Source organism: Talpa occidentalis, unplaced genomic scaffold, assembly GCF_014898055.3.
Source record: "Talpa occidentalis isolate TD23 unplaced genomic scaffold, MPIMG_talOcc4v2.1 talOcc4.5, whole genome shotgun sequence".
In the NCBI taxonomy this organism is placed as follows: domain Eukaryota; kingdom Metazoa; phylum Chordata; class Mammalia; order Eulipotyphla; family Talpidae; genus Talpa; species Talpa occidentalis.
In genome coordinates this window covers 93469816-93496973 of record NW_023604861.1, presented here as the reverse complement: position 1 = coordinate 93496973, position 27158 = coordinate 93469816, and the positions used below count along the sequence as shown (strand labels likewise).

The following is a 27158-nucleotide window of genomic DNA, read 5'->3' as shown; positions in this document are numbered from 1 at the left end:
GAGTCAAAATGCAGGTCTGGGGCCTCCCTGGTGGCGCAGCGGTTGAGCGCTGGGTTGCGAAGCTGCCCACGGCCTCTGCAGCGCCGGTTCAATCCCCGGCTGCTCCCCTGCCACCGGAGGAGGGTCCCACATGGCGCGCAGACCTCTCCTGCCGCCCGCTGCTCCCCTCAGCAGTGTACTTCGGTCCTTCTGCCTGCTCTGCTCCCCACTCTGGCTCTGGTGAATTCTCTCACCCTCCCGCGCTTCTGACTGTATCCAGTGCATGTATAAACAAAACAAACAAACAAAACCAGCAAACAAATAAATAAAGCATGCCTCTATAAATAAATAAATAAATAAATAAATAAAACTGCTCTCTGTGTGAGGGTCAGTTAAAAAAAAAAAAAAAAAAATGCAGGTCTGACCCAGAGTAGACCCTTAGCATAGGCTGGTTATTATGACTTCACTTATCATTCCTAGTGTGCAGTGGCCTAGCGCTAATTTCATAGGCATCTCTTAGTTCCTGAAAGTCACATGCTTAAGGAACCTGAGACTCTTCATCCAGGACTATTAAAGATCCTGAACACTGGAGAAAGCTCCAGATGTGCAGTGATAGAACTGGTACACAGGTAGAACCAGTCACTCCACTTCAGTGGAACACCTTGGGGCAGCCCCTTGACCTCTGTGAGATGGTAGGTCTCAGCCTTGCAGAAGTGCTATGTGGGTCAGGAGTAACTCATGTGAGAGTCCCCACACCTGGTCATAACAGGAGCCTGTGGGCCAAATCTAAATGCAAAGGCCCAGTTTCCTGCCATAGACAGGCCCAAGAGGAAGAGCACAGGCCTGGGAAGCACAGTCATTGAGCCTCCCATGCCCTGTCCCACCCACAAACCCATGGGCAGGAAGCATCAGCTGGGCCACCCTCTCAGTTCAAGCAAAGCAGCACCCGTCAGAAGAAGTCCCAGTACTGTGGTCTTGTGCTTACGCATAGCAAGGACAGGCCAAGAAAAGGATGGGCTGATGAGATCCTCCCCTCTGGACTCTGCAGGTAAGGAGCTTGGCCTCTAACCTCACACTCTGATTATGAGGAGGAAGCGTCTTCATAAGCACCATCATGCAGATTCTAGAGCTACCAAGGATTACAGAACATTTTCCTGCAAAATAACTCTAAATTTGCCCCTTGTCCCGTTTCTCACCAACACTCAATGTGGGCTCTTGCCAACAAACTTCTAAAGCCACCTCCAACTCACTTTCACCCTAGAAGACCCCACAGTCCTCAGTCAGACTCCATTTTACAGGTTCAATGTACCCCTCTCCCTGGTACAGGTGCCTGCTCTCTGTTGTACCCCATGCTCAGTGCCTCTCTGCTGACCAGAATGCCTACCTCTCCTTTTCCTGCACTCCCCCAATTTTATTGAGATATAACTGACATACATCATCATGACGTGATGCATCCATATATTGAGAAACTCTCCCCTCCTCCTAGCCACTCAGATCCCGCTGGTCTTTATAGCTCAACTGAAGACATGCTCCATGGAAAAGGTTATTCCAGATTTTGAGCCCACACAGATGCTTTGTTTCTCTTCTACTCAAATTTCTCTCCCAAAAACATCACCTTAATGTGGAATCTGCCAACCTGCACACGAACAGTTCTGGAGCAGAGCACTGTGCTTCCAAACTGTCACAATGGTTCAAAAGCCTCCTTCCACACCCAAGTCAAAGATCTACCTCCCTCCATCTAACTCCCACTTAGCTCAAGTTCTCTCCCTGGAAACACTCATTCCCGTGACTCTCTTTTCCCACAACCATTAGTATAACTTCACAAAGGTCATGATAGTCGACATACCCCATTGCGCTCCCTCTTCTTCAGCAGGGCTGCCCACACCCCCTCACTATCATCTGTCTGGCTAAGAACTGCTGAACTGCAGCTCCCAGAACTAAACATGAAGCTCCAGGAGCAGGGTGGGCAGGCCCTTCCCCACCTGACCCAGGGCTCCACAGATGTTGAATGCTGGCCATACACTTTCAGTTCTCACTTATTTTATTTGGGTTCTTGGCCTCTACAACTAGATAAGTTTACGGAAATGGTCTGTAGTCGTGTTATCTTGCAGCCTCCCGGGTGTTGGGCAAAGGCAGGCAAAGGACTTATCTGCTGATTCACACATTGATTTTTGCCCCAAATCAGACCTGCGCTACAAATATTTCTATGACTAATGATGGGGTTAGAGGTTACATCCCAATAAACCCACTATAAGTTAATTTAAGATAATTGTAAGCCAAAAATGCATTGAATACACCAAAGCTACCAAACATCATAGCTTAGCCTAGCCTGCCTTATGTGTGCTCAGAACACTTCCATTAACCCACAGCTGGGCAAAATCATCTAACGCAAAGCCTAGTTTGTGATGAAGTGTTGACTATCTCAGACACAAAGGGGCATTTTATAGACATGATGGGAGGCAAAACCACAAAATATGATATCCGAAAAACGCTGACAACACAGCACACTGAGGGATATGGACGGTTTATTCTCGTGATGGAGAGGACAACAAGAAGCTGCCCAGCGCCAAGGCAGAGTATCATCCTGCAGATCACTAGCCTGAGGAAAGATCAAAATCCAATGTACAGTTTCTACTGATGTGGATTGCTGTTGCACCAGCATAAAGTAAAAAATCTTAAGTCGAACCATCGCACATCAGGGACCATCTACGCTGTACATGCCTATCCCCCTTGGCTGAGTCAGACTAAACTACTACTGGAGAGAGCAGGGTCAGAGGCTTGAGAATCATCGTGACATAAAAATCCCAGTTCTAAAGAGGAACTGGGAACATCAAAGCAAAGCCCATCATGTACTACAATTATTTGCAGCATTCTCCCCTAGACCTGAAAATAAGGTTGGATTAGGGACTCCACAGACGGCCCATCATAGGAGACTGAGGTTCAAATGACTCCCATTTGTACCAGCATGGCAGGACTAGTTGGAAATTGAATAAAGAGTTGCAGGTAGGCTCTGAATTCTTGAAAGACACCAGTGCTGTCAGTAGGCAGAAATCTTGCTTGACTTCTCTACATATTTAAATGCCTACGGAAACTAGTATCTCAGGCAGAGAGCAGATGCAATCAGCATGTGTGCTGCCCTTTTTAACTGTGGCAGACAGTGCCATCTTATTTTCCTCCTGGGACCCTGGAAGCCTATGTTTCTCCGGCTCCTTTGGGGTCACGTAGACTCACTGCAACTGATGACTGCTTTCTCTCCCTCATCTGGACACACAGGTAGAAAGCTTGGGAGCCCCACAACAGTGGTTATTATATCTAAATGCAGTACTTGAACCTGTGGCAGCAAATGCAACTTGTTAGAAATGTGAGTTCCCAGGTCACCATTGTGGGAGTGGCGCTCAGCAATGTGTGTTTCGAGTGGTTCTGATATACACTCACTGTTGTATCACACCACTGCTCCAGAAGATGGCAGAGCTCTTAGATGGAAAGATCTGGATTCCTGAGTAAAGTATAGGGATACATATTTGCACTGGAGATAGAAATAACTTCCACGGTGGTAAGGCATTCTGGGGGTTATTTTGTAAAGCAGGTGTTCTGTCCCAACCAGAACACTAACCGTCACTGGCCTTCAGGTCTAGTCTACTCAGTAAGCCATTTTCCACCTGGGGCTGCCCAATGCTAAGGCTGGCAGGGCACGCTCTCTGGAGAACAACAATATCTCCCACAGTGATAGCATGTCCAGGAACCCTTTCTACCCACTCATTCATTCGTTCACAGTCTGTTGGTATGTTAACAATGGGGGAAGAGGAAGTCACTGCTGGCCAGGATCAGATAGCAGCCAGCTGCTAGTGTTAACACATTCCTGCTGCCTTCTAGCTCTCCCGCCTGCACAGGCTGCTGCCACCTCAGGCCACAACCTAGCTGCTTGTCAGTTAACAGCATCCAGAGTCTGTATCTGGCCCTGATTCACAGAGTCTGAGCACCAGGGACCCTGTGTCTGCAGCTCCTGTGGCCCAGCAGCGTAGCTGCAAAACCAACCAGGTCTCAGGCCACCCTGCAAGGCTGGATGTGCCCTTTCCACCTGGGACAGGCAGGTTCAGTTTCAAGGTCTTGCCAGCTTTCCCTTTCTTCTCCAATGAAACCCCATTTATTTCTCAACATCTCTCACATATCCTGACTCTTCTACAATTCCACGGACTGCTCCCTTTTCTGGTGTCCTTCATCACGAGGGCCCACCAAGAGGTTTGACTACTTTACACAAAGTCCTGTGTCTTCCCACTAAAACAGTTTGTGAGGGTGATGCCTGTGTTTGGCTTGTGACTCTTGTCATCCCACCTGCAGTACCAGTGAACTGTGGTTTAAGATACAGATATTAGTTTGCCTTGCTGGAGGCACACTCTGGCCCAGACTTCCTCCTCTAAGCAGAGTTCCCTCCCTCTTCATTAAGTCTCTGGTTCTGGCCCAATGATTATTCAATTCCTCTGCTGTTTTGAACTCTCTCTCTCCACCAGATTCTTTTTTTCACATGCTATTTTATCCCCTTTGCTGCTGTCCCAGCAGACTGGGCACAGGCTCAGCACAGAAGCATATCTAACTCTGGGAGTCTCCCATACTCCTTTTACCTTCCGAAGCAGCACCATTTTCCACAAGAAGCTTTAAAAGATGTGGCCAACTTACTCATACTGAGTTTCTGGACAAGGAATGCATTCCCTCCACACACACCCCATACCCCCAAGGCATGCTGGCCACTCCTGTTAGGCAGGTCTGCTCACTAGGTGATCCAGCCATTTCTCTGGTGCCTCTTGCTCACTGTACCTCCCTCATTTGTAAACCTCTCCCCTAACCCCCCAAGAGAAGTAACGTAGTACTAACCTTCTAAGGCCTCCACACAGAATGACATGAGGGAATATATATATAGACACTTGGAACCATGCCTTATGCATAGGAAACACTCCACAGGGGTCAGCTCTGACTCTTATTATGGTTATTTCTTTAAGCCTCACTTTAGAAGGTCACTAACCTCTAAGGGATGTGAAAGGCAGGAGGGAGTTCATAACCACAGAACCTTCCAGAGACCACGACCTCCACAGAACAGCATCTGAAAAACTGGATGGAGTTTTTGACTATGATCTTGGCTGGAGCTCAATCCTTTCAAATCCCTCACTAACTAAGGAACTAGGTGGGATATTGGTTAACTAAGCTCTGGCAGTGATGACCGGACATTTAGAAGTCATTTTTGATTAAACGTTAAATTAATCACTTATTCATTTCAATTTTGCAGGTTTCTTTATTCTGAAAAATAATGTGTGTATACTCATATGTCTATGTATTTTTGAGCTTGCAAATATTTTTCACTGATGTGCATCTAGATGCTAAAGAATGTTAGTCCAAGAGAAGCCCTGTGTCCTCTCCCCTTCATGGGGCCACAGAAAGAGGGTGTCAGGGAAGGCCTTTGAAGACAGCAATGAGCTTCTAGCATAAAACCCCTCACATTGTTGGTATGCAACAAAAACATGGGGCTTCTGTAGCAGAAAGAACAGAGGAGGGATCCAGACTGAGGAAACAGTGAGAGTAAAGGCTGAATGGTGTGGTGTGTTCAAAAAGCAGGAAAGAGTCTAGGGTGGCCAGAACATGGAAGAGGCAGCAGGAAAGATCAGGGCATTATATCAGCTCATGGGCTCAGTAAGCACAATTCTTGAGTTCCTACTGTGTGGCAGGCACTGGGATGCAATGATAAACTTGATGGGCAGGTCTCTGCCATGCGGTGGACCAGCTGCCTGGGCCTTGCCCCCAGAAGATGCCAATTCAACAGGTCTAGAGGCAAGTCCCCACACAGTGAATAGTTTGAAAGTACCCCATCTAATTCTGATACACATTTGGGAAACACCTATGTGGATCCCTGTAGCTATACAGAAGGCCTGAATCCCTTCAACTATACCCCTCCTTCAACTTGAATCTCTCCAGAAGGAAGCTCCACTATCTCCCATGCAAATGCTTTACAAACTGTAAAGTGCCCTTCAAAAATAAGCTATTATTATTGATGCTGGATTATTGTCACGCCTTTGGAAAAATCTGACCTTAATGTTGGTTTTTCTCAGAGCACCAAATTTGCACCATGACACCTTTCACTGTCCGAGGTTCGATTCTTATACCTTCCCTCTTTTCCATCTTGCAGAGCTCAGCAAAGAAGTACCTTCTCTGTAAGGCTCAGAACCCCATGACACTCTGACCCCTGCCTGTCTCCAAGCTCCAGTTTTTGAGGTCCGGACCACAACACTAATCTAGTATTTCCTCAGGTGCTCTGCCTAGGCAGGAGAACACTCTGGCAGCCCCTCCTGGACCCTAATCAAGATCCTCCCTGTGCTGTTTCAGTTTCTCACCTTACCACAGGCTTTGGGAAGTTCTGAGATTCTCTATGAAAATAACCATTATGGATCCCAAGCACTAGGAACACCATGTTTCAACTTACTCAAAACAAAACTAAAAAGCCCACCTACTAGTCTCCAGTGGTGTATTTCAGGCCTCAACTCATTTTGGAGCCCTACCTTGCAGACCGGCCTCCTAAGGGTTAGGGTCTTACCACATCCCTAGGGGCCCCAGAACAAGTACCACAGGAATAGACATTAGAGGTTCCCATGCCTCTTCATCTTCTCCCTACTGAGGGTCTTCTGCATCAACTGGGGTATTTCTTAGCCAGGCTCAGAGACATCTGTTCTTCAAGACTGGATTCTTCTCCCTGGATTCCTCCTACTGCTCCATGCCATGGCCTCTTTCCCCACGTCACTAGTCTCCTGCTCTTTCACATTTGAGTCAGAGCAGCAAATCTCTGTTGGCTGTCATCTGGCCAGTCAGCAGTTTGTCAAATGCTCTCCTATCAGAAGTGCCCAGAAGCTACCATCAAAGGCCCTCACAAGCATCCAAGTCTTACGCTGGTCAAACTGATGTACCCATAAGGCAAAGCTCTGATGCCAAGGAAGGGGATGCATCCACTCCACAATCAATGCCCCTTTTGGCCCACTGAGTCATGGAGCTGTTCCTGGGGCCTTGCTGGGTGGAGTCCTGAGCAGTGACATCCTTCCCAGGAGAGTAAAATTCCCCACACATTTGAAGCCATTAAAATGAGCTCCAGAGGGCCTCCCAGGTGGCGCAGCGGTTGAGCGCTGGGTTGCGAAGCTGCCCGCGGCCTCTGCGGCACCGGTTCGATCCCCGGCTGCTCCCCGGCCACCAGAGGAGGGTCCCACATGGCGCGCAGACCTCTCCTGCCGCCCGCTGCTCCCCTCAGCAGTGTACTTCGGTCCTTCTGCCTGCTCTGCTCCCCGCTCTGGCTCTGGTGAATTCTCTCGCCCTCCCGGCTTCTGACTGTACCCAGTGCATGTATAAACCAAACAAACAAACAAATAGATAAATAAGACATGCCTCTAGAAAATTAAAAAAAAAAAAAAAAAAAAAATGAGCTCCAGAGTTGATGGAGGGCTAGTCAGAGACAATTGTTTAAAAGAACCGAGCATTAAACAGTCTTTTTTTCCCTTGGATATCTAACAATAGTTACGACTTGAGAGAAAGATTATATTTTTTTCAAAAAAGGATAAAAAATCTTTTTTATGCCTTACCATGGAAAGTGCTTAGCTCATCAAATTCCACATGCTGGAAGGTACTGAACCAACTATGTAGCAAGCCCATCTCAGCATAAGGTAGCTTACTCAGCTCCGTCTAATTCCTACATTTGCACAGGGAAGGGAAAAGAGGCAGGGGCGTGCATAGGACATGGGGGCAGGGTAGCCCCAGGTCTTAGCCCATCAGACTCCTGTATGTTGAAAAGAAAGCAAATCTTCTTCCAGACAATGGCTGCCTAGCACATTCACTGTGTTGGTTTGGGGGCTGAAGGTGGGAACAAAAAAACCTGAATCTAAGAGATGCCCCAGTAAGGAGTTTCTCAAAGTATGGTTCTGGACCAGCAGCATCTTGTAAGAACTTGTAAGAAATGCATATTCTCAGGCTGCCACCCCTCATGGACCCAATCAAACACTCTGGAGTTTGGGTCCAGTAATGTGTGTTAATTAATTAATGTGTTAATTTCTCTGTGGAGAATTCGGATGCATTTGAGAACCATGCCAAGAAAAGCGAGAAACTGGTCTGTACCCAACTGATGGGAAACAAGCAGTAGGTATTCTCAATTTCATTTGTAAGGCCAACATCATTTTAAGTTCAAGGTGAGTAGCTCACTCAATTTCACCATGGCAGTAAGGTCATGCCAACCTCTGATTCTAATGATTCAGTTGGGCCTCAATTTCCCTATCTCTATAATGGGGAAATAAATCTTGTAAGTGCTCGTTAAATGTCAGTATTCCTGACCTGGAAAGAGGGAGCCCTTGGGAAAATAGGCGAACATATTAGATGTTAGGATTCTGGAACCCAACCCTCCCACACAGCTACTCCTCTCCCTCAGCCCCCACCACTATACCTGTTCTGGAATTCTGAGTGCAAAGCAAGAGCCTGAAAATGGGAGAGAACTGAGGTCAGAGAAATGGAAGAAAAGACAGTGGTGAATGAATGACTCAGGCAAAGGCAGAATTGATCAGTGATGGTATCTGATGAGGAAGGAAGCTGCTAACAAAACAAAATGTTTAATGCTATACAGTACCCAGCTAATATGAAACAGGAAATTTTGAAAAGTCTTCAAGTACAATTTTCTTTTTAAGATTAAATGGTTCACGTATTTAATCCTCTCCTCTCTTAGGAGCTTACTGTCTTACATATGAAGATGCTTCAGAGAGCACCAGAATGTGGTTGAAGCTCACACTCCCTCTTTCCCCCTCAGCAGCCCCCCTGCTCTCTCAGAGTAGGGGTTGTGGCATCAAGACACTTCTAGGCAGTGTCACTAGTTCATAAATAATCCTGTATCTGTTTCACAGAATGAAGTGCAGTCACCCCAATACTTATAATAGCTGCAAAATGTCTTTGTCCTTAGTCTTCTGGTGCCTAGAACAGTGGGGGAAATTATTGTACAGTGAATGAAGAAACCACCAAAATTTTGTATACACATATATGTGTGTGATGGGATTATTAGGTGATGGGATTAGAGTCTTTTTTCTCTTTCATGCCATGTGGTAGATATTGACTTTCACTTAAAAGATGTTTTAATGTATATGATCGATATATCAGGCTTCTAGAATCCACTGATCTTCCTTTGCAACATGTAACTTGCAGGAAGTTATTATTGTGCCTGGATGGTGAAGGGTGAAAAGGGCACCACATATGTAAGGACCAATTACCTGAGATACCAAGGCCTGACAGTCAGGGATATGGACGAGGGTCCAACCTACCACAGGGGGCCCCAGAGAGAGGACTGAAGGAGAAAACAAAAGCTGAATATAAGGAAGAAACACCCCAGCCCCACCCCAAGAGGAGCTGTCCAGCATTGGAAGTAATTGCTGACCTGGGGTCTCTGTATTTGGGGGGAATCTTCCCCTCTGAATAGTCATCATCTACCTGCAGGAAGTGGGGGGGTGAGGGAGAGAGGAGGTTCAGTGCTTCCAGATGGCTCTTTTTACCTGCTACAAGGTTAACATGCAGTCACTGGAAGAAGGGAGCCTCAGGCCCAGATCTCCCAGATCACCCGCTACAATTTCTAGTCCACTGAAGTTTTCTGGCCTCCCAGCTGGCCGGGACAGGCCTGCCCTAGGCCTTGAGGAAGGTCCTAAGCCCAAAGTCTCCAGCCTTTTCGCTTATCCCAGTATGCACAACAAACATCATTTCACACCCTTGCCATGAAGGGGAAAGGTTGAGAGTGCCTCTCACCACAGCACAGAGGAAGATGTCGCTTCTGATAAAAGCTGGTAAATATTTCATCAGAAGGAAGACTGCCTTCTCTGGAATTGTAACTTCTCACCATCCACAGTCTCTGATTTTTAAGAGATCCATCCGATCATCTCTCTTTCTATTTTAAAACAACAGCCGAAAAAAGAGAGACTGACTTAAACATGTCTGATAACAGTGAGTCAGAGAGATGAGCCAACTAAAATGAAAACGCTGGGGGCCTGCATGGAGACAGCCAAAAGGACTTGGTCACGCTTCCATATCCTGACTTAAATTACAGCCAACTTTTGTTGACTGGCCTACAGATTCTCTTCCTGCCCTCCCCAGCTTCCTACTTTAATTTTCTTCTTTCTCTGTGCACTATTATCCCAGCAGACAATGAACACAGACAACAGAGAAGCAGTGAAAAAAACTGAACTGAGTTACCTGCTAATGTTGATTACCTGATCCCTGGGAAAACAGAGAATGACAAGCAGACAAAGAATCGGGTGCACCTCATTGTCATCAATTTGCTTATCTCCAGTCACCCCACCCCCAATCCTAACAGCAAATACTTGCGTGTGTGGCCAGTAAGGAAGGGAACCATTTGCCCCAGCTGCTCATCACAGCAGGGGGGTTATCAAAGGTCTCACTGAATGGTGGCCAGGTACTGGTTGCTATTCTGTAGAATTTACACAGATGGACAAAGTCAGAAAGAAAATCCAAAGTTTGAGTTTTGGTTACTTTTCAGCCTGTTCAGCCATGCACTTTCAGAAACGAACAATGGGAGGTTAAAGCAGGATTTGATATGATTTAAACCTGATCTCCCCACCAAAGACCATTGTACAACCGAGCAGGTGCCTCCATTCACACCTTCCACCCTCTCCAGTTACATGGCAAAGGGCTTGCAACTCCCAGACACCAAGCCGGCCAGCATTCACATAGGGCCCACTATGAGCTGCACCGGAGGCCTGGGACAAGGACCACGCAGGACATTGTGCTGTGCTGTGATGTAGTGATGGTTGGTTGATGTAGGAATGTCCAAAAGGCCTCAGGATTTGGCCTAATATAAGGGTACTGAAGAGGAAAGTGGGGTTTGGGCAGAAACTTGAAGAGACTGTAGAAGCTGAGATGCCCCAGTTGGGCAAAGAACAGTGAAAGCTAAGGAAATCTGGAGGCCCTGGGAGCAGACTGGGAAGAAACCAGTTGGGGAGGAGTTGAGATTGGAGGGAAGAGGTGGAGACAGAAGGTTTTCAAGTATCAGGCTGCTGAGTTCAGCTTTGACTCACAGGTCAAAAGACAGGAACACTTTGATAACCTCACATATCCTACACCAGCATGGAAAGGCCACAGATGCAGGGAAGCACTTTCATAGTGCCCCAACCATCCAGTGAAACGTATACACCTTGAGGATCCTCATACCCACCTGGAAAATGGACTTTGTCCCCATTTTAGGATGCAGTAAACCCCTTTAAACATTAAGCTTTCCTTATAGTATAAAATGGTTCAGTGGTAGCCAAAAAGTTGACAGACCCCAATGTTCATCAATGGATGAATGGATAAACAAAAAGTGGTATATCCATATAATGGAATAGTATTCGGTCATAAAAAGGACTGAAGTGCAAGTACATGTTATACTATGAATGAACTTTGAAAACATATTATATGAAAGAAACCAGCCATAATAACCACATTATTGCATGATTCCATTGATATGAAATGCCCAGCACACAAAGAAAGAAAACAAATTAGTGGCTGCCAAGGGCTGGGAAAGAAGAGAAAAATGGAGACTATTTATTAGATGATAAAAATGTCCTGAATTTAGAGAATGGTGATGGTTGCACAACTCTGTGCGTATACGAAAAACCACTGAATTATATACCCTTTTAGAAGGATGAATTTTAGGCTCTGGGAATTATATCTCAATAAAGCTGTTATTAAAAAAACCTTATTGATGTTTTCCTAAATATTTTGCTATGAGTCCTCCACATTATATATTAGGCATATTTGGTTCAATCTAATTTTTACTAAAAATTCAAGATCATTGTTTTAATCAGCAAACTATGGGTACCATATGCTATAAAATAAAATGCCCCCCCAACTGTTCCTAAACAGCCAGTTGGTAACCTTTTATTGCTTGTGTCTCTTGCCTCCCACCTCACTGTCAGGCCACCAGCCAACACCTGCAGCAGCGGGGATCCCCCCCACCCTGTACCTCAGCTGTGCAGGAGCAGGTCTGTGCTTGCGTCCTGCTCAGGACAGTTTCAAGCAGGCACCTGGGTGAGTGCCCTCCACTGAGACTGAGTAGGAAAGGGTGGGGGGAGATCACCTTGTTACCTTCATTTTCCTTTTGAAAGGAAGATTTCTTTGACAAGTTTTAATTTTTCTCTGAAAACAAGGTTGGGAAAGGTGGGCAAATTTGGATCTTTTTAAAAAGTGCTGTCGGCCTCCCTGGTGGCGCAAGGGGTTAAGCATTGCACTGTGAAGCAATCCGCAGCCTCTGCAGCCTCTGCAGCACGAGTTCAATCCCCTGGCTGGCTAGGGAGAAACCCACATGGCACAGCAGACCTCTGCTGACTCACCTGCTGCTCCCCTCAGAAGTGTATTTCAGTCAGTCTGCCTGTTCTGCTCCTCACTCCGTCTCTGGTGAGTTCTCTCACCGCTCCCCCTACCCCAGCACCTCTGGCCTATATTCCAGCTCTTGTATGCATAAATAAATAAATCTTTTAAAAAATAAAATAAAATAAAAGTGCTGTCACTTACATTAATAAAAATTGTTTATTAATGTTCAGGTCCAGGGACACAGCAGTGAACAAGCCCTGTGGGGCTGACATTCTAGAGTGAGACAGCCAATGACAAGGGCAGTGGTGGACCTGCAGGGGGGTAACGAGGGCTAAGGGAAAGAACAATGTAGTTTTTTTTTTTTTTTAAAGATTTATTTGTTTATTTATTTCTACAAGCACTGGGTACAGTCAGAAGCGCGGGAGGGTGAGAGAATTCAGAGACAGAGCGGGGAGCAGAGTAGGCAGAAGGACCGAAGCACACTGCTGAGGGGAGCAGCGTGCGGCAGGAGAGGTTTGCGCGGCATGTGGGACCCTCCCCGGTGGCGGGGGAGCAGCTGGGGATCGAACTGGCGCCGCGGAGGCCTCGGGCAGCCTCGCAACCCAGCGCTCAATCGCTGCGCCACCGGGGAGGCCCGAACAATGTAATTTTTTTTTAAGATTTATTTATTTATGCATACAAGAGCTGGGGTACAGGCCAGAGGTGCGAGGGAGGGCGTGGGGTGAGAGGATTCACCAGAAACAGAGTGGAGAACAGAAAGAACAGGCAAAATGACCGGAGTACACTGCTGAGGGGAACAGTGGGCAAGTCAGGAGAGGTCTGCTGTGCCATGTGGGTTGCTCCCTGGCTGGCCAGGAATCTAACTTGTGCTGCAATGGCTGCGGACAGCTTCATAGGTTGCGTCTTAACCCCTTGCACCTCCAGGGAGGTCCAGCAATGTAACTTTTAATCAGGTGGTCAGGGAAGGCCTTGCTGAGGGATTACAATATAACCCAAAGGAGGCGCAGAGCCAGGCTATTATAGGGAAAAATGTTCTAAGTGAAGGGAGCACAGAACAAGTGCAAAGGCCAAGTGGGTTTGGGGACAAGAAATACAGATTGAACAAAGAAGGTGAGGAAAGGGAGGCCAGAGGGGATGCTAGGGTCGGTGCAGGTAGACCTCTGGTCTCTGGGAGGATGATTTATCTCTTTATTACCTCAACGTCAGCTCATCACCACAGTGTCACTTCCTGGTGCCTTGTCATTTAACCCTGCTCGGTGCACTTAGCTGGAGTATCACTTTTCTCCTGCCCAAACTGACTTAATTCTCTAGTCAGAGACTGCTCACTCTATTGAAAATGGTAGAAGTGATGCTTTTGAAAATGAGGTCCACCGTGGAAGACACGGTCACTGCCCCAAAGCCTAAGACACACCAGCAGAGCCATGTCAGGTCCTCTCTCCACACCCAAAGGAAGGCAGTATAGACATCTGAACTCTCTGGGCCGAGGGAGCCCTTCCAGAAAATTAGCAAACTGTTGGTCCTTGGGATCTCCTCGTTCTCCTCTGAAATACCTAATCTGCAAGTCAACCTTGTCATACTCTAGACTCGGGTTTGCAGAAAGCAAATTATCAGCTACTTCAAGTTTTAAGTACAAGAAAATATTGTTCTTTCCCCTCCCCCCATTTCAATCTATCACAGTTACCCCAAAATGAGTTTAATTGGCTGTCTTTCAATCAGTAAAATCTGAACTTTTGCTAAAATACCCTCTTTGCCAGGCAACCGCAGTCCAGGCTAATGAGCCTAAAACAAGGAGCCTATAGTTACAAATCCTGGGCTGTTTTGGAAAAGCCTGCACTTTCTTTTTTTTTTAAGATTTATTTATTTATGCATACAAGAACTGGGGTACAGGCCAGTGGTGTATGTAGTGGGTGAGAGGATTCACCAGAGACAGAGTAGGGGCGGAACAGGCAGAATGACTGAAATACTGCTGAAGGAGCAGTGGGCGAGACAGGAGAGGTCTGCTGCGCCCTGTGGGCTGCTCCCTGGCCAGCGGGGGATTGAACTCGTGCTGCAGAGGCTTCAGATTGCTTCATAGTGAGGTGCTTAGTGAGGTGCTTAACAACTTGCGCCACCAGGGAGGCCCTATTTTTCTTTTTTCCTTCTGACTTATTTCCATGAGCATAATCCCTTCCAGCCCCATCCATGTTGCTGCAAATGGCCTGAGTTTATTATCTTTTGTGATTGCTGAATAGTATTCCATTGTGTCTATATACCGCATCTTCTTGATCAGTCATCTGTTTTTGGGCATTTAGGTTGTTTCCATATCTTAGCTATTGTAAATAGCATTCAATAAACATAACAATGCAGAAAACCACCTTAATTTTGAAGTAATGATGAGGAAAATACTTGGAGACAGCTATTAAATGACTAAACCATTGTGGGGGGGAGATCTCTGCAATTCTTAGTGGCGGCAGTATAAGTACTGTAGTATCACTGTAGTTTCTTGTCTGCATTCATAATAAAAGAAAATACAAAATTTCACTTAGTGAAAATAAAGTGTCTTTTTTTTCCCTTCTAAGTTTTTGGAGTCTCCCTGAATTCTGCATGTGGGTGGACTCATGGAATAAGCAGTTGATATGTGTGACATCCATAGGAGTAAATACTTTCTCCCTCCCCACACCCCATCACTCATCCACTGTTTACCAAAGATGCACCACCACCAACACAGGCCTTCTCCTCCAAGGAGTTTTCACTCGTCTGCTCAAAACTATGCTTAACATCGGCCCCTGACTCTGGCTTCTGTCTAGGGCAGGGGAGGCCCACTCCTCTAGCTTCCTTTCAGCCTCTCGGCTGCTCCTGCCACTGTGAGGCCATCAGAGGAATGATATCCTTGTCTGGGGGAGCCTGAGGAAAACCATCATCCTCCAACAGCACCCAGGCCCAGGGGAACAGATGTCAGACAGTCGGCAGCTATGCTGGGTGCTAATAAGAACCAGTCCTGGGCTCTATGCTCTGAGTGTTGAGGGTGGGATGGGAATTAAAAAAATTATTAAATGTGGCTCTACTCACTATAAGCTGCAGTTGAGGGGCAAAGCTTGAATGGATCAGCGATAGGCTGATTTGTATGTCCTCAAAAAAAAGATGTATTGAAGTCCTAGGATTCAGACCTCAGAATGTGACCTAATTTATATGAGACAAGGTCTTTACAGAAGGAATCAAGTTAAGAAGAGGTACGACCCAGTACGAAGGGTGTTCTTATAAAGGGGAAAGTTTGGTCACAGACACACAGAGAGAAGATGTGAAGAGGTACAGGGAGAAGGGGACCATCTACAATCAGGGGAGAGAGAAGACCCTCCCACACAGGACTCAGGAGGAACTACCCCTGCTTGATTTCAGACTTTTAGTCTCCAGCTCTGTGAGACAATACATTTCTGTTGTTTAAGCCACCCAGTAGTGGTGCTTTGTTACAGCAGCTCTAGCAAACTAATACAATATTCAAGTCAAATTTATGATCTTAAAGATGGAGCTCCTCGTGGAGAGCCCATGACACCATTTTCTCATGTTTGCCACTGATCAGTATGAAATTAGATTCTATTCAGCATCTGCTTCCGGCCTCTGGGCCAGAGTGGTCCAAGGCCAAGTCTGCTGGATGGCAGAGCTGGAGGATGGAGGGGCTTTGGGAATCCAGGGGGCACTGCTGTTGACTCTACAGCCAGCATATGGCGATACTACAGGCCTGTCCTTTTAATCCTTTCTTTCAAAGATTCAGTGAGGAGCGCTGGACTAAGAGCAGTGGTTCACAAACTTGGCTGTATATAGAAGCCCTTGGGAGCTTTAAGAAAATTCCACCAAAGCCTGAGCCCCACCCCGGACCAGCTGAATCAAAATCTCTAGATGTGGGAGCTGGGCATGAGCATTTGTTAAGAGCTCCCCAGATGATTCTAATGCGCAGCTAGGGTTGAGAGCCACTGGACCTTGTGACCTTTGAGGACCTTCCTTCTCAGAATTCGGCGAGAGTGTATTTTGTGTTTATTTTGGTGGTTTTCAGGAGCACGCTGGGGGCTGCCTTGGATCTGGTTCCTGACAGGTCCAGTTTACAGCGGCCTCTATTGGATACAGTGGAAGAGTAAGTCCCATAAACAGGGGGAATGTGGCAAGAGGCAGGGGGGGTGAAGAACTGCGGTTGGCCCTTTCATGAAAACATTAATGCAATTAGCTTTTGTTACAAAGCTTCTAATGTGCCAGGAACACAAAGATAAAACAGAAAAAAAAATACCAAGACCTACAGAAGCTCAGTCTCATTCCAGAAACAATTTGACAGCTGTTAAAGTGAGGAGGACCACAAACCTAGGTACTTAGCGAAGCAAGAGGGTCAAGCCACCATCCCCAAGGCAAAAGAGGGTGAGCCCAGAGATGAGCTTATAAGAGAAAGTAGAATGTCTCCTGTGAAAACAAACGAACAAGGGAAGGCTTGACCCGTGATGGAGGGAGATGTTTTTGTTCAGTTAGAGAGAGAAGCTGGATCAAGAAAACGGAGCCAGTGCTCTGTGAACCTGCTGTCCAGCAAGCAGCGACCTGGCTTGGGAAGACAGCCTGACTGCTGTTCTGACTTTTCATCTGGGCCTGGCTTCTTCCTCTATTCACAGAGTGGCTGAGGAAGGGTTCTCAAGCCCAGCAATGCACATTCACAAAGGGAACGTCTAAAAGTACACATTCTGCCCACAGTTTGAGCACGGAGGTCAGGCAGGCATACTTAAAAAGAACCACAGGCTCCAGGGAATTCTAATGGGCCAGTAATTCTCAACTTTTGGAGCACCTCACCGCTTTGATCTCCAACCCTCTGTTCTGAGAGCCGTCTGCCTGGCCTGTGGTCTGCCGCTGGTTTGCCTTGCTGGGCCTGCCTGGTTAGATCCCCAGCCGCGGCCTCCTGAGTGGGAATGTACACTGGGCCCCCAGCCTGGGCTCAGACTGACCACGGGAGCCTGGGCCCATCTCCTTCCAGCTTTGGGCCCTGGCACTAACCTACCCAAGGGGCCATCCCCAGAGTGCTGTTCCCCTATGAGTTCAATGCCACAAGTCCTCAGTCCACAGCTTGCACATGCACTGAATACACACCAGAGTATAAACAGGGACTTCTTTTATATCCCATGGGCCTCACATGCCAACCTGGCTCCCCAGACCTTAGACCACCACCAAAGAGTGCATTCCTCCTCACACAGAAGTCATTACCTTCCCGCCAGTCAACCACCGGTAGCTCCCAGGAGGCAGGAGGGGCAAACCCTGAGCAAAGGGACAGAGGGCAAGTTCAGAGTCAGAGAAGCAGCCCCACCCACCTGGCATTCCTCCCTTCCCTCACAGCTCAGAACCCAGCTTCTCCCCCAGCTTCGGGAAAACTACAGCCCACAGACTAACTTCTGTTCCCCTTGCACAAGGGCCAATCACTTCAAGCTCTGGCACCAAAAACCAAGCAATCAAATCACATCTTATAGACTTTATTATTTACCCTAAAAAATATCCCAAGTTCACTCATGCCTCCAAAGTACCACAGAATTTGAAAATTTACCAGGAATTGGACAACTGCAACTCATCCTGGAGCCTCAGGCATCCACACGTCATTAAATGAGAAGAATCTCTCTCAAGAGACAAAGCTGTGACAGTACAGGGGGGAGACTTTTCCCAGAGGGCAAATGTGGGCTAGAAGGACACTGGGCAATCTGGTGAAGGCCTCCATTTATCTGTGGCAATGGATTATATCTCTGGGCCTGATTCTCCCACACGGACAAGGGGAGCCAGACAGACACGGGCCACCACCTCGTCTTATTCCAACTAAATAGGAATGATTTGTGGGTGCTCACTGACATCTGCAAAGAGCTTACAGAACAAAATTAAGCCTCTTAACTTTTTCTAAAGGTGTACCAAGACTTCAAAAATAAAATAGAGACTCAAATTCACCAACAAGAGTTTCAGTGCACTTTTATCAACTTATCTGTCTCCTTTGAGCACTCTTCATTCCTTCAAACTTAGAATTCATCTATTTTTTTCTTGTAACGCATATTTTTGAAGCAGTGGGCTAGAAGAAATATTTTTACTAAGAGTAGGAAAACAGGGATGGAATAGATGAAAATGCTAAACCATGGACACAGCTGAGGGTGGGGAGCTGGTTGATCTGATGAGGCTGAGACAGGGACAAGCTCAGCACAGTGAAATGAGGGGCAGAGGAAAGGGGAGGTTCTTAGGAGAGTGGACTTGCTTTTCATGTTTGTATTGACTTACACGTCTAAGTACCAATGAAATTTCTGGGAAAATGCTCACAACATGGCCAACAACTCTTTAGGGAGAGTGTTGAGGATAGGACAGGCTGCAGGGTTAAGAGGTGAGAGGACACGTAACCACGAAGGGGTAGCACAAGCACAGGGACTTGGTACTGCAGTAAGGGTTTTATAAGTCTTTATGTGCTAAACCTAATAAAACTGTGCACCAAAGAGTCAATTTTTCCATATGCTAATTTCTTTTTATATTTGGAAAGAAAGAAAAACCAACAAAGTCATTAGGAGAAAAAGTATGGCTGGAGATGAGCATGGTGGCCCCCTCCCACACTCCCCGGCAGTATTCCAGGCAACTGCTCCTCGGGCTGATGGGCTCTGAAGCCCAGAGAACCAAGTGACCATCAGGCCAAGCGCCTGGGGATGGCTGAGCCAAGACAAAAGGAAAGCAATAGAGACACCCTGGGAGGAACTGGGACCCCTAAGCAGCAGACAGAGAAAGCGAGCAAGAACAGCTCTGTGAGGGGTGGAAGGAAGCTGGCAGGGCCAGGCAGGATGAGGCTGCCAGGGCAACAGGGCCGCCAGCACACTCGTCCGGGAGCAGGCATGCTGCATGGGTCCTTGAAGAGCCAGATGTCACTCTGTTCTCTAAGCATCCCCTTACCAAGTTTCCTGTGGGTCTTGGGCCAAAAAGACCAGAGGTTTCTCCCACCTCTGATGCCCAAGGATCTATACCCCAAAACAGCCAGAGGGCTGGCAGAGATGTGGGAAGCAGTAGGAACAGCCAAACCTACCTCCGGTCACAGCCCACCAGGTCTTCCACAGTGCAGGCGGTCATATATGCCCTTCGCAGTCTCCAGAATTCATGCGGGAGAGGGCACCGCTACAGATAATGCCCACAACATAAGAAGTTAAAAAAAAAAAAAAAAAAAAGCCAAAGGCATGGCAGGCTATTGCCTAACTGGTTCCCAAGAAACTCAGAGCAACCAACAGCTAAGCCTCCGGAGGCTGCGGGTTGCCCTTACAAAGGACAAAGTGCATCTCACTGGACCACAGAAAGCCAGCGATCATTTGGACCCTAAGGATTCTTGAGGGTCAGTCGTTGGTCCAAGATGCCCAGGAGTCAGAAGAGCTCAGTCAGTCCACCCAGAGGAAAACAAAGGCTCCAGGCCTGCCCAGAGAGGGTACAAAAGAACAAGCCTGGAAGAAGCTGCAAAGGCTGCAGAAACACCAGGAAGAGTTTCCTGTCTTAAGCACCAGTCTCTCCTGTTCCAGGAATCCCCTCTTCCTGAAGCTGAGCCTGCTGCTATTTATTTATACAAGGCTGAACCCCACCTTCAAGAGCACTGCAAAGCCCTCTTCCACCACAAAGCCCGATTGTGCTTCACATCCTCACAGCCAAGTCTGAGACAGAAACTTGCCTGAGGGAAGACAATTTGTACCAGAGATGGAAAGCAGTCAGATTTAAAGGCGCGGTTCTTCAATAACAGAGATCTTTGTTAGGGTGGAGAACAAACTTCTACAGACGATGGAAAGGCCTGGCGGGGTTCCGGCTCGGAGGCCCTTCAGCAGGTGAGCTGTGGGTATTTGGTTCTGGATTATCTCCAAAGAACCAGGCCTCACTTCAGGCCTGGCTGAGAGATGAATTAGTACGCTACTCTGCTCAATTATCCACTTACAGAGAGGCCTAATAACAGTTTATTAAAGGAGAACACACAGATGAAAGATACATCAACAGTAGAAAACCCCAGAATTTTTTTCCCGAAAGGAGATAGGAAATTTTATCAGCCCCAAAACTAATCTGGCCAAGTGGTTTTGGCAATTCAAACACAAAGATTTTTCTCAGGACTTTCAATGTGAGCTTTCTCTCTGTCCCCCAAACTCTCTCAACAAAAGGTTTGGTCAGATACTATTTTTCAGTGTTGCATATTTCCCCACAACAGACTACACGTAAAAAGAACTATAACGGTCCATAGGAAGGTTGGAAACTTGGAGTTTCAGACAGGTTTCAGCTTCACAAGGAATCATGTAGCAGATCCCTTGGACACCAAGCCCAAAAGGATTGAGGGGCCCGATACAAAAGAAATTAGGTTGTCTAAGTACCAAAGCGTCTATGTCAGGGGGGCAAGGAAACAAGATGAAGTCTATGCACTGGTCAGCTCTGGGCCGATGTCAGAGGCTGTACCCTGCTACCATCAGCAATATCAGCTGCTGCCCGTCTCGTGTCCACACCATCAGCACTTCCATGGCTGTGTGCTGGGTTCCTCCTTTATATGTGGGTGTATCTGCAGCTGACCTCCCTAGGAGGCACTATCAACTTCCCCTCCTTCCCATGGAATATGTGCTTCCATGTGGTCCTCCAAGCACACTCTGACAAGAGTGCCCCAGCCTCTCTCTGTCCCAAAAGCTACCTCTAAAAGCCATGTCCCCTGTCTGCAAGAATCATGAGTAACTACCACTAATTGTCCCTCACCTCCCACTAACCCCAAGAACTCTCCTAAGCAGGGAAGTAAGGCGACAGGAGGGAAAAGCAAGAAAGCTAGCCAGGGTCTCTCTCATCCTGCCCCCTCTCCCCAGCTCCCCAGGTCCCACGCAACCAATTTGCCAACATTGCTCCTGCTCTCCACCCAAGGCCTCCTCAGCAAGAGATGCAGCAGAAGGCAGTGGGGCCAAAAACTGCAGGCTCTATAGTTCAGCGTTTCTTAGAGACAAAATTCAGGCATTAATGACCCTTTCCAAACGCAAGCTTCAAAATATAACTACTGGAAGAAACATCACATCACCGATACTGTTTCCTCACAATACAGGTCATGTCCCTCAAGCTCACACAAACCAGCAGCGTGGTCCAGAAAGAGGTGGTGCCACAGGCAGGAGCTGAAAATTTGGGTTCTAAACCAGTGTCTGCCCCTGGATTGCTAAGTGGCCTCAAACAAGGCTCTCAACCTCTCTGCGCCTGGATTTCCTCTACAGCAAAAGCAGGAATAACCACTGTCCCCACTTGCAGGGTCATTCTGAGGATTAAAACAGTTAATGTATGCAACACTCCTCGGGGACACAGAGAATGCCCCAAAGAATGAAAATATTATCACAGCAAAAAGTGCTGGGAATAGGGGGGCCTCGCTGGTGATGCAAGGGTTAAGATGTAACCTATGAAGCTATCATCGGCAGTCTCTGCAACACAAGTTTGATCCCCGGCCAGGGAGCTACCCACATGGCACAGCAGACCTCTCCTGACTCACCCACTGCTCCCCTCAACAGTATATTTCAGTCAATCTGCCTGTTCTGATCCCTGCTCTGTTTCTAGTGAATCCTCTCTCACACACACCCCCCACCTTTGGCCTTTACCCCAGCTCTTGTATCATAAATAAATAAATCTTAAAAAAAAAAAAAAGTACTGGGAGTAGGAAGAAAAATTCCAATAGCAGTCCCTCTATTCCCCTCTAGTGCCATAAGGCTAGGCACTCTCTTCACTGCTCTGGACCTCAACTATTGCTAAAATCCAGCTGGCATCTGTAAGATCCCTTCTCTACACTTTCACACACACACACGCACACACACACGGTGTGCATGTGTGCCTGTCAACCACAGCTCCACGGACACCCACAGCAAGATAATTTTGGTTGTCAGGGACCACCCTATGTTAAGGTGCTGAGCAGCACCCCTGGCCTCCACCCACAAAGTGCTAGTAGTGTGCACCCCTTCCCAAGAGGACAATGAAAAAATGTCTCCAGAGGTTGCCAAATGTCCCCAGAGGGCAATATTGGCCCCCACTGAGAGCCAGCCACGGAGACCTACAGACACACGCATGCCCACGGAGTGATACAAAGCACACTCTGAGAGTGGAGAGGTAAGCAGGCAGGACAGAGGACCGAGGTCTCCACATAGAGCCCATGCAATGTTCTCATGGGAACTTTACCGGCATGGAGACAACACACACATAGCACCTCTGAGCTTCTTTACTTCTGTACTGCGGTTCCTGGCTGGTGAAGGCTGCCTGCACTGTGGCTTTTCCATAGAGCCCTACTTCCCAGACCCCAGAGCTCCCAGCCCCAGTCATTAATGTGCCGGGGAAGTGTGCCTGGAGAACACAGGGGGGCTCTGTGCGCACCCCCCACTCGCCTTGAGCACAAGGAAGCCGGGTGGGGTAGCAGCCCCACATGGGTCATTCCTAGGAAGAGGGCATTTTGCCAATGAGTGACACCTTTTGACTTGACCCATTAGTGGATTTACCAAACTGTTATTTCCCTGGTTCAGAAGAGCTAGTGGCTTGGTGAGCAAGGCTTGTACACAGTGATGTGAGCTCACCTGTACGCATCTACCTACCTTGCTAACTTCCATAAAAGTGAACAGGAATCCTAAGGATGGAGCCTGAGGTCAAGTGGAGGAGGGGAGGTAAATGTCTGCTTTAGAGAGGTCTGTTTACCCCAAGTGTTTAAAAACAAGAATTCTGAACTCCCTTTCTACCTCATTATGACTTCTTTAACATTTGTTTTTAATTTATCCAAGATCATAATCTTTGCTGAAGACCACATATGAGCCAAACTTGAGCCTGAAAACCAAGCTGGGTCTTTTGTTCTGCCTGCGTTAATTAGTGTACAAAGGGGCATCTGATTTCTCCCTCCCCCTACAGCCTGAAACACTAGTTCCTATTTATGTAACTAACAATGTTAGAATGGGCTGCAGCCAGGCCTGTGGGGAATGGGCGTTAGGACAGGTATCAGGAAACCACAGTTCTAATCCAGGCCGATTCACTATTAGCCAAGGAGACAAGTTATTTCAAGCACTGAGCCTCACCTTTAAATATACTGACCGGCCCCTGCTAGCTGGATGTGCTCAGTAAGTTTACTAGATTTCTGAAGAGCTGCATATGGAAGAGTAAGTACCTATAGTGGCATCACAGACTGATTTGTGGTTCCCAAAGTCTATTTTGGGGCACACTAGTCCCATGAGCTACTAATGGAAACGAATGGTTCTATGGTTGCTTCATTCATTGACAAATATTTGCCGAGGGCCTTCTGTAAATCTGGTGTACAGAACACAAAAGCGAACAGAACAAACCCACTCTCTGTCTTCTTCAGTGAGTTTAGGATCCAGAGGAGATAAGCACATGTCAGATAATAATTGGACCAGGTATTTACCAACTGTGAAATGTGCTCAAGGACAGAGAGCTGAGAATTACAGCAGGGAACTAACTACATGTAAGGCTGAGATGCAGAAAGTGTGAGTTGAGACTTACATACTGAGTGGAGGGGTATGTGGGGAAGGGTAGTATTCCAAGCATAAGGAAAGCTTTGGTCAAATAAGCATGCAAGCAATCTTGCATAACATGCTCCCCTCTAACAGAGTCAGGGGGCAGCCTGCATATTAAAGGCTTGAAAAGTCCTGCAGAAATGAAGCCCAGCAAGTCCTACCTATTAACATCCAGAGGATGTTACTCTGGGAAACGCTGATAGAGGCACTATTGTTCTGCAGCATATAAGAAACTTGAGTATAAAACAAAAGCTCTTGTTCATCTAACTGGAAAACTATCATATGTGCTCTCAGAACAGCCCAAATACCTTGGAGTCGCTAATGTAATTCTAAAGTATTTTCCTTGGCTCAGGCCTGTAAAAACATATGGCTTCCACAACTGCTAACACACTCCAGTATCATAGAAAAGTCCAGAGCTACAAGCCAGAGGGCCAGACTTGAAGTTCTACCTCCAGCATGGACATTTGCTTTATGTTTAAAAAGTTGTGTAGCCTCAGTACTGGGATGAATTGAGAAAACTTACATAAAAAAAGTAAAGTACAGGGGGCAAGATGGCGGCCTCGTGGTGACCAGCTGTCAAGGGATGAAAATAGGTTCTTGATTCCCCATGGCACTAGCAGCAGTAAAATGGGCCATATCAAACAGAACTATTTTGAAACATTTATTTCCAATTCAAAATGGAGCTTTATATTGTATTTGTCGTAAGTCTACATATTCTTCTCTTCCAGATGACTATAATTGCAAAGTAGAGCTGGCTTTGACATCTGACAACAGGACAATAGTATGCTACCACCCATCTGTGGACATTCCATATGAACACACAAAACCTATCCCTCGACCAGACCCTGTACATAATAATGAAGAAACACATGATCAAGTGCTAAAAACCAGATTAGAAGAAAAAGGTGAACACTTTGAGCAAGGACCCATGATAGAACAACTTAGCAAAATGTTCTTTACTACTAAGCACCGTTGGTATCCTCGTGGACAGTATCATAGACGTCGTAAGAAACTGGACCCTCCAAAAGACAGATGATGATATCAAAGTTCTCAAGAGTCAAAGAAGTGTTATCTTATGTCTCATTTTCCATTTAGAAAATGCAATCTGGCATATTAACAAATTTATAGTGAAATAATAAAATATCTTTATTAGGAAAAAAAAAAAAAGTAAAGTACAAAAATGATCAGCCGCCAATGTTCAACTTATCAAAGATTATACCCGGAAAGACACCAGAAGGCAATGATTTCCCTCATTAATCTAAAAATGTCCAGAAGACAGCTTTTGCTGTTTATTTTTTGCACTAAAAGAGGCAAATGGGGTGATGAGAAAGGTAGAGCAGGAATAAACGAACGAATAAAAAGAGAGAAATACAAATAAATAATAAATAGTCACACACAAGCAGATTTTGTGTGCAAGGCACAGTGTTCAAAAGGGAGCAGACCTGGGCCTCCTTGGTGGCGCAAGAGGTCAAGACGCAACCTATGAAGCGATCTGCAGCCACCGCAGCAGGAGCTCGACTTCCGGCCAGGGAAGCTACCCACATGGAGCAGCAGACCTCTCCTGACTTACCCGCTGCTCCCCTCAGCAGTGTATTTCAGTCAATCTGCCTGTTCTGTTCCCCACTCCATCACTGGTGAATCCTCTCACATCCCCCCCTCTGGACTGTGCCCCAGTTTTTGTATGCATAAATAAATACATCTTTAAAAAAAGGGGGGGTGAACAGACCTATCATAGCCAGGGTCCTTAAGAATATGGATTCTAGGGCTCCCTGGTGGTGCAAGCTATCGCCAACCACTGCAGCACGAGTTCGATCCCCAGCCGGCCAGGGAGCTGACCCACATAGCACAGCAGACCTCTTCTGCCTCATCTGCTACTCCCCTCAGCAGTGTATTTCAGTCAATTTGCCCGTCCTGCTCCCCAATCTTTCTGGAGAATCCTCTCACCCCCCACACCTCTGGCTTACACCCCAGTTCTTATATGCATAAATAAATAAATTTTTAAAAAATAATAAACAATATGGATTCTAGAAACCAGTAATCCAAAACTGAATATAAGCACCCAGGGAATAGTGTAGCATAGAAACTAAATTTTATAAGGGATAGGGAGTTCCTGAAAATCCAGGACAACTAATTATCCAGGACAATAATGAGTTTACCTTAAGGAAGCCCTTACTATGTGCCAGGCATTGTTCTACAATGTTTGTATACAACCTTATTTTTAATCTTTGCAACTACGAAGCCGCCCCAGAAATACTTCAAAACCCAGAAATACATCAAAACGTGGCCTGGTTTCAGCATTCAACGGCAATTTGTTATTATGTTTTAGCTCCAATCTTCAAAAGGCTTAAACATTTTGTCTGATCAAAGATTATATGGTCATATAAAGATCAACCTACATAATTAATCAAACACTGTAGGAAATACGGAAAAGAAGCAGGTTTAGCTTTTTGTCATTATTTGAACATGACCTTTCAAAAATAGGGAAGTATTCTAAATGCAACTTGGGTGGAAATCTTATGAACTTTATCTGTGGAAAAGCAACGAGTAGCAGAATACATATATATAGGGCCTCCCTGGTGGCTCATGGGGTTAAGCATCACACTATGAAGCAATCGCAGCCTCTGTAACACGAGTTCAATCCCCGGCCTGCCAGGGAGCAACCCACATGGCGAAGCGGACCTCTCCTGTCTCACTCACTCCTGTCTCTGCTCCCCCCAGCAGTGTGTTTCTGTCAGTCTGCCTGTTCTGTTCCCCACTCTGTCTCTGGTGAGACCTCTCACCTCCCCTGTACCCCAGCTGGGGCACTGGCCTGTACCCCAGCTCTTGTATGCATAAATAAATAAATCTTAAAAAAATAAAGAATACATATATATTTATTTAAAGGATAAAATATAAGCATGAAAGATTAATTTTATAAACAACTATAATGTACAACTATAATTATGAACTAGATAAGAGGATAATTAATAACATTGGTAATATTACAATTATATTTAAAAGGATATTACATACTTTTAAAGCAAATGAGAGCTTATTAAATATTTTCAAATTAGAACAGGCACACTATTCTACTTTTAAACTATGGAATTGCTTGGTGTGCTACTAACATTAAACAGACTAGCATTATTACCTTTCTATTCGGTCTATGGCCTTAAATAACACATTTCACTAAAAGGATCCACAGTTCCTTCTAGAAATGGCTGGCTCAGGTCTGGGACAGGAAATGCACATGTTGAGCCTATAAAAACGTGCCACACCAATAAACAGGAAAGCATCAAGACTAATAGGAATATGTCCAAAGGACACTGGAGTCCTTGAAGAGACTCCCACTGG

The 27158-nt window shown here is 46.4% G+C and overlaps 2 protein-coding genes across 3 annotated transcripts in view; one reads left to right on the top strand and one right to left on the bottom strand.

Moving 5' to 3' along the window:
* The window catches only part of TCF7L1 (transcription factor 7 like 1), a 147254-nt gene that overhangs the window by 103656 nt on the left and 16440 nt on the right, over positions 1-27158 (bottom strand). The window lies entirely within an intron of this gene.
* On the top strand, positions 24374-24981 carry LOC119259124 (39S ribosomal protein L42, mitochondrial). The gene has a single exon (XM_037527735.2). The coding sequence runs from the start codon at positions 24433-24435 to the stop codon at positions 24859-24861; it is 429 nt and encodes a 142-aa protein (XP_037383632.1). The 5' UTR covers positions 24374-24432; the 3' UTR covers positions 24862-24981.

What these genes read in the sequence shown, in the direction of transcription:
- LOC119259124 (XM_037527735.2), top strand. Translation starts at nt 24,433, where the DNA reads ATGGCACTAGCAGCAGTAAAATGGGCCATATCAAACAGAACTATTTTG.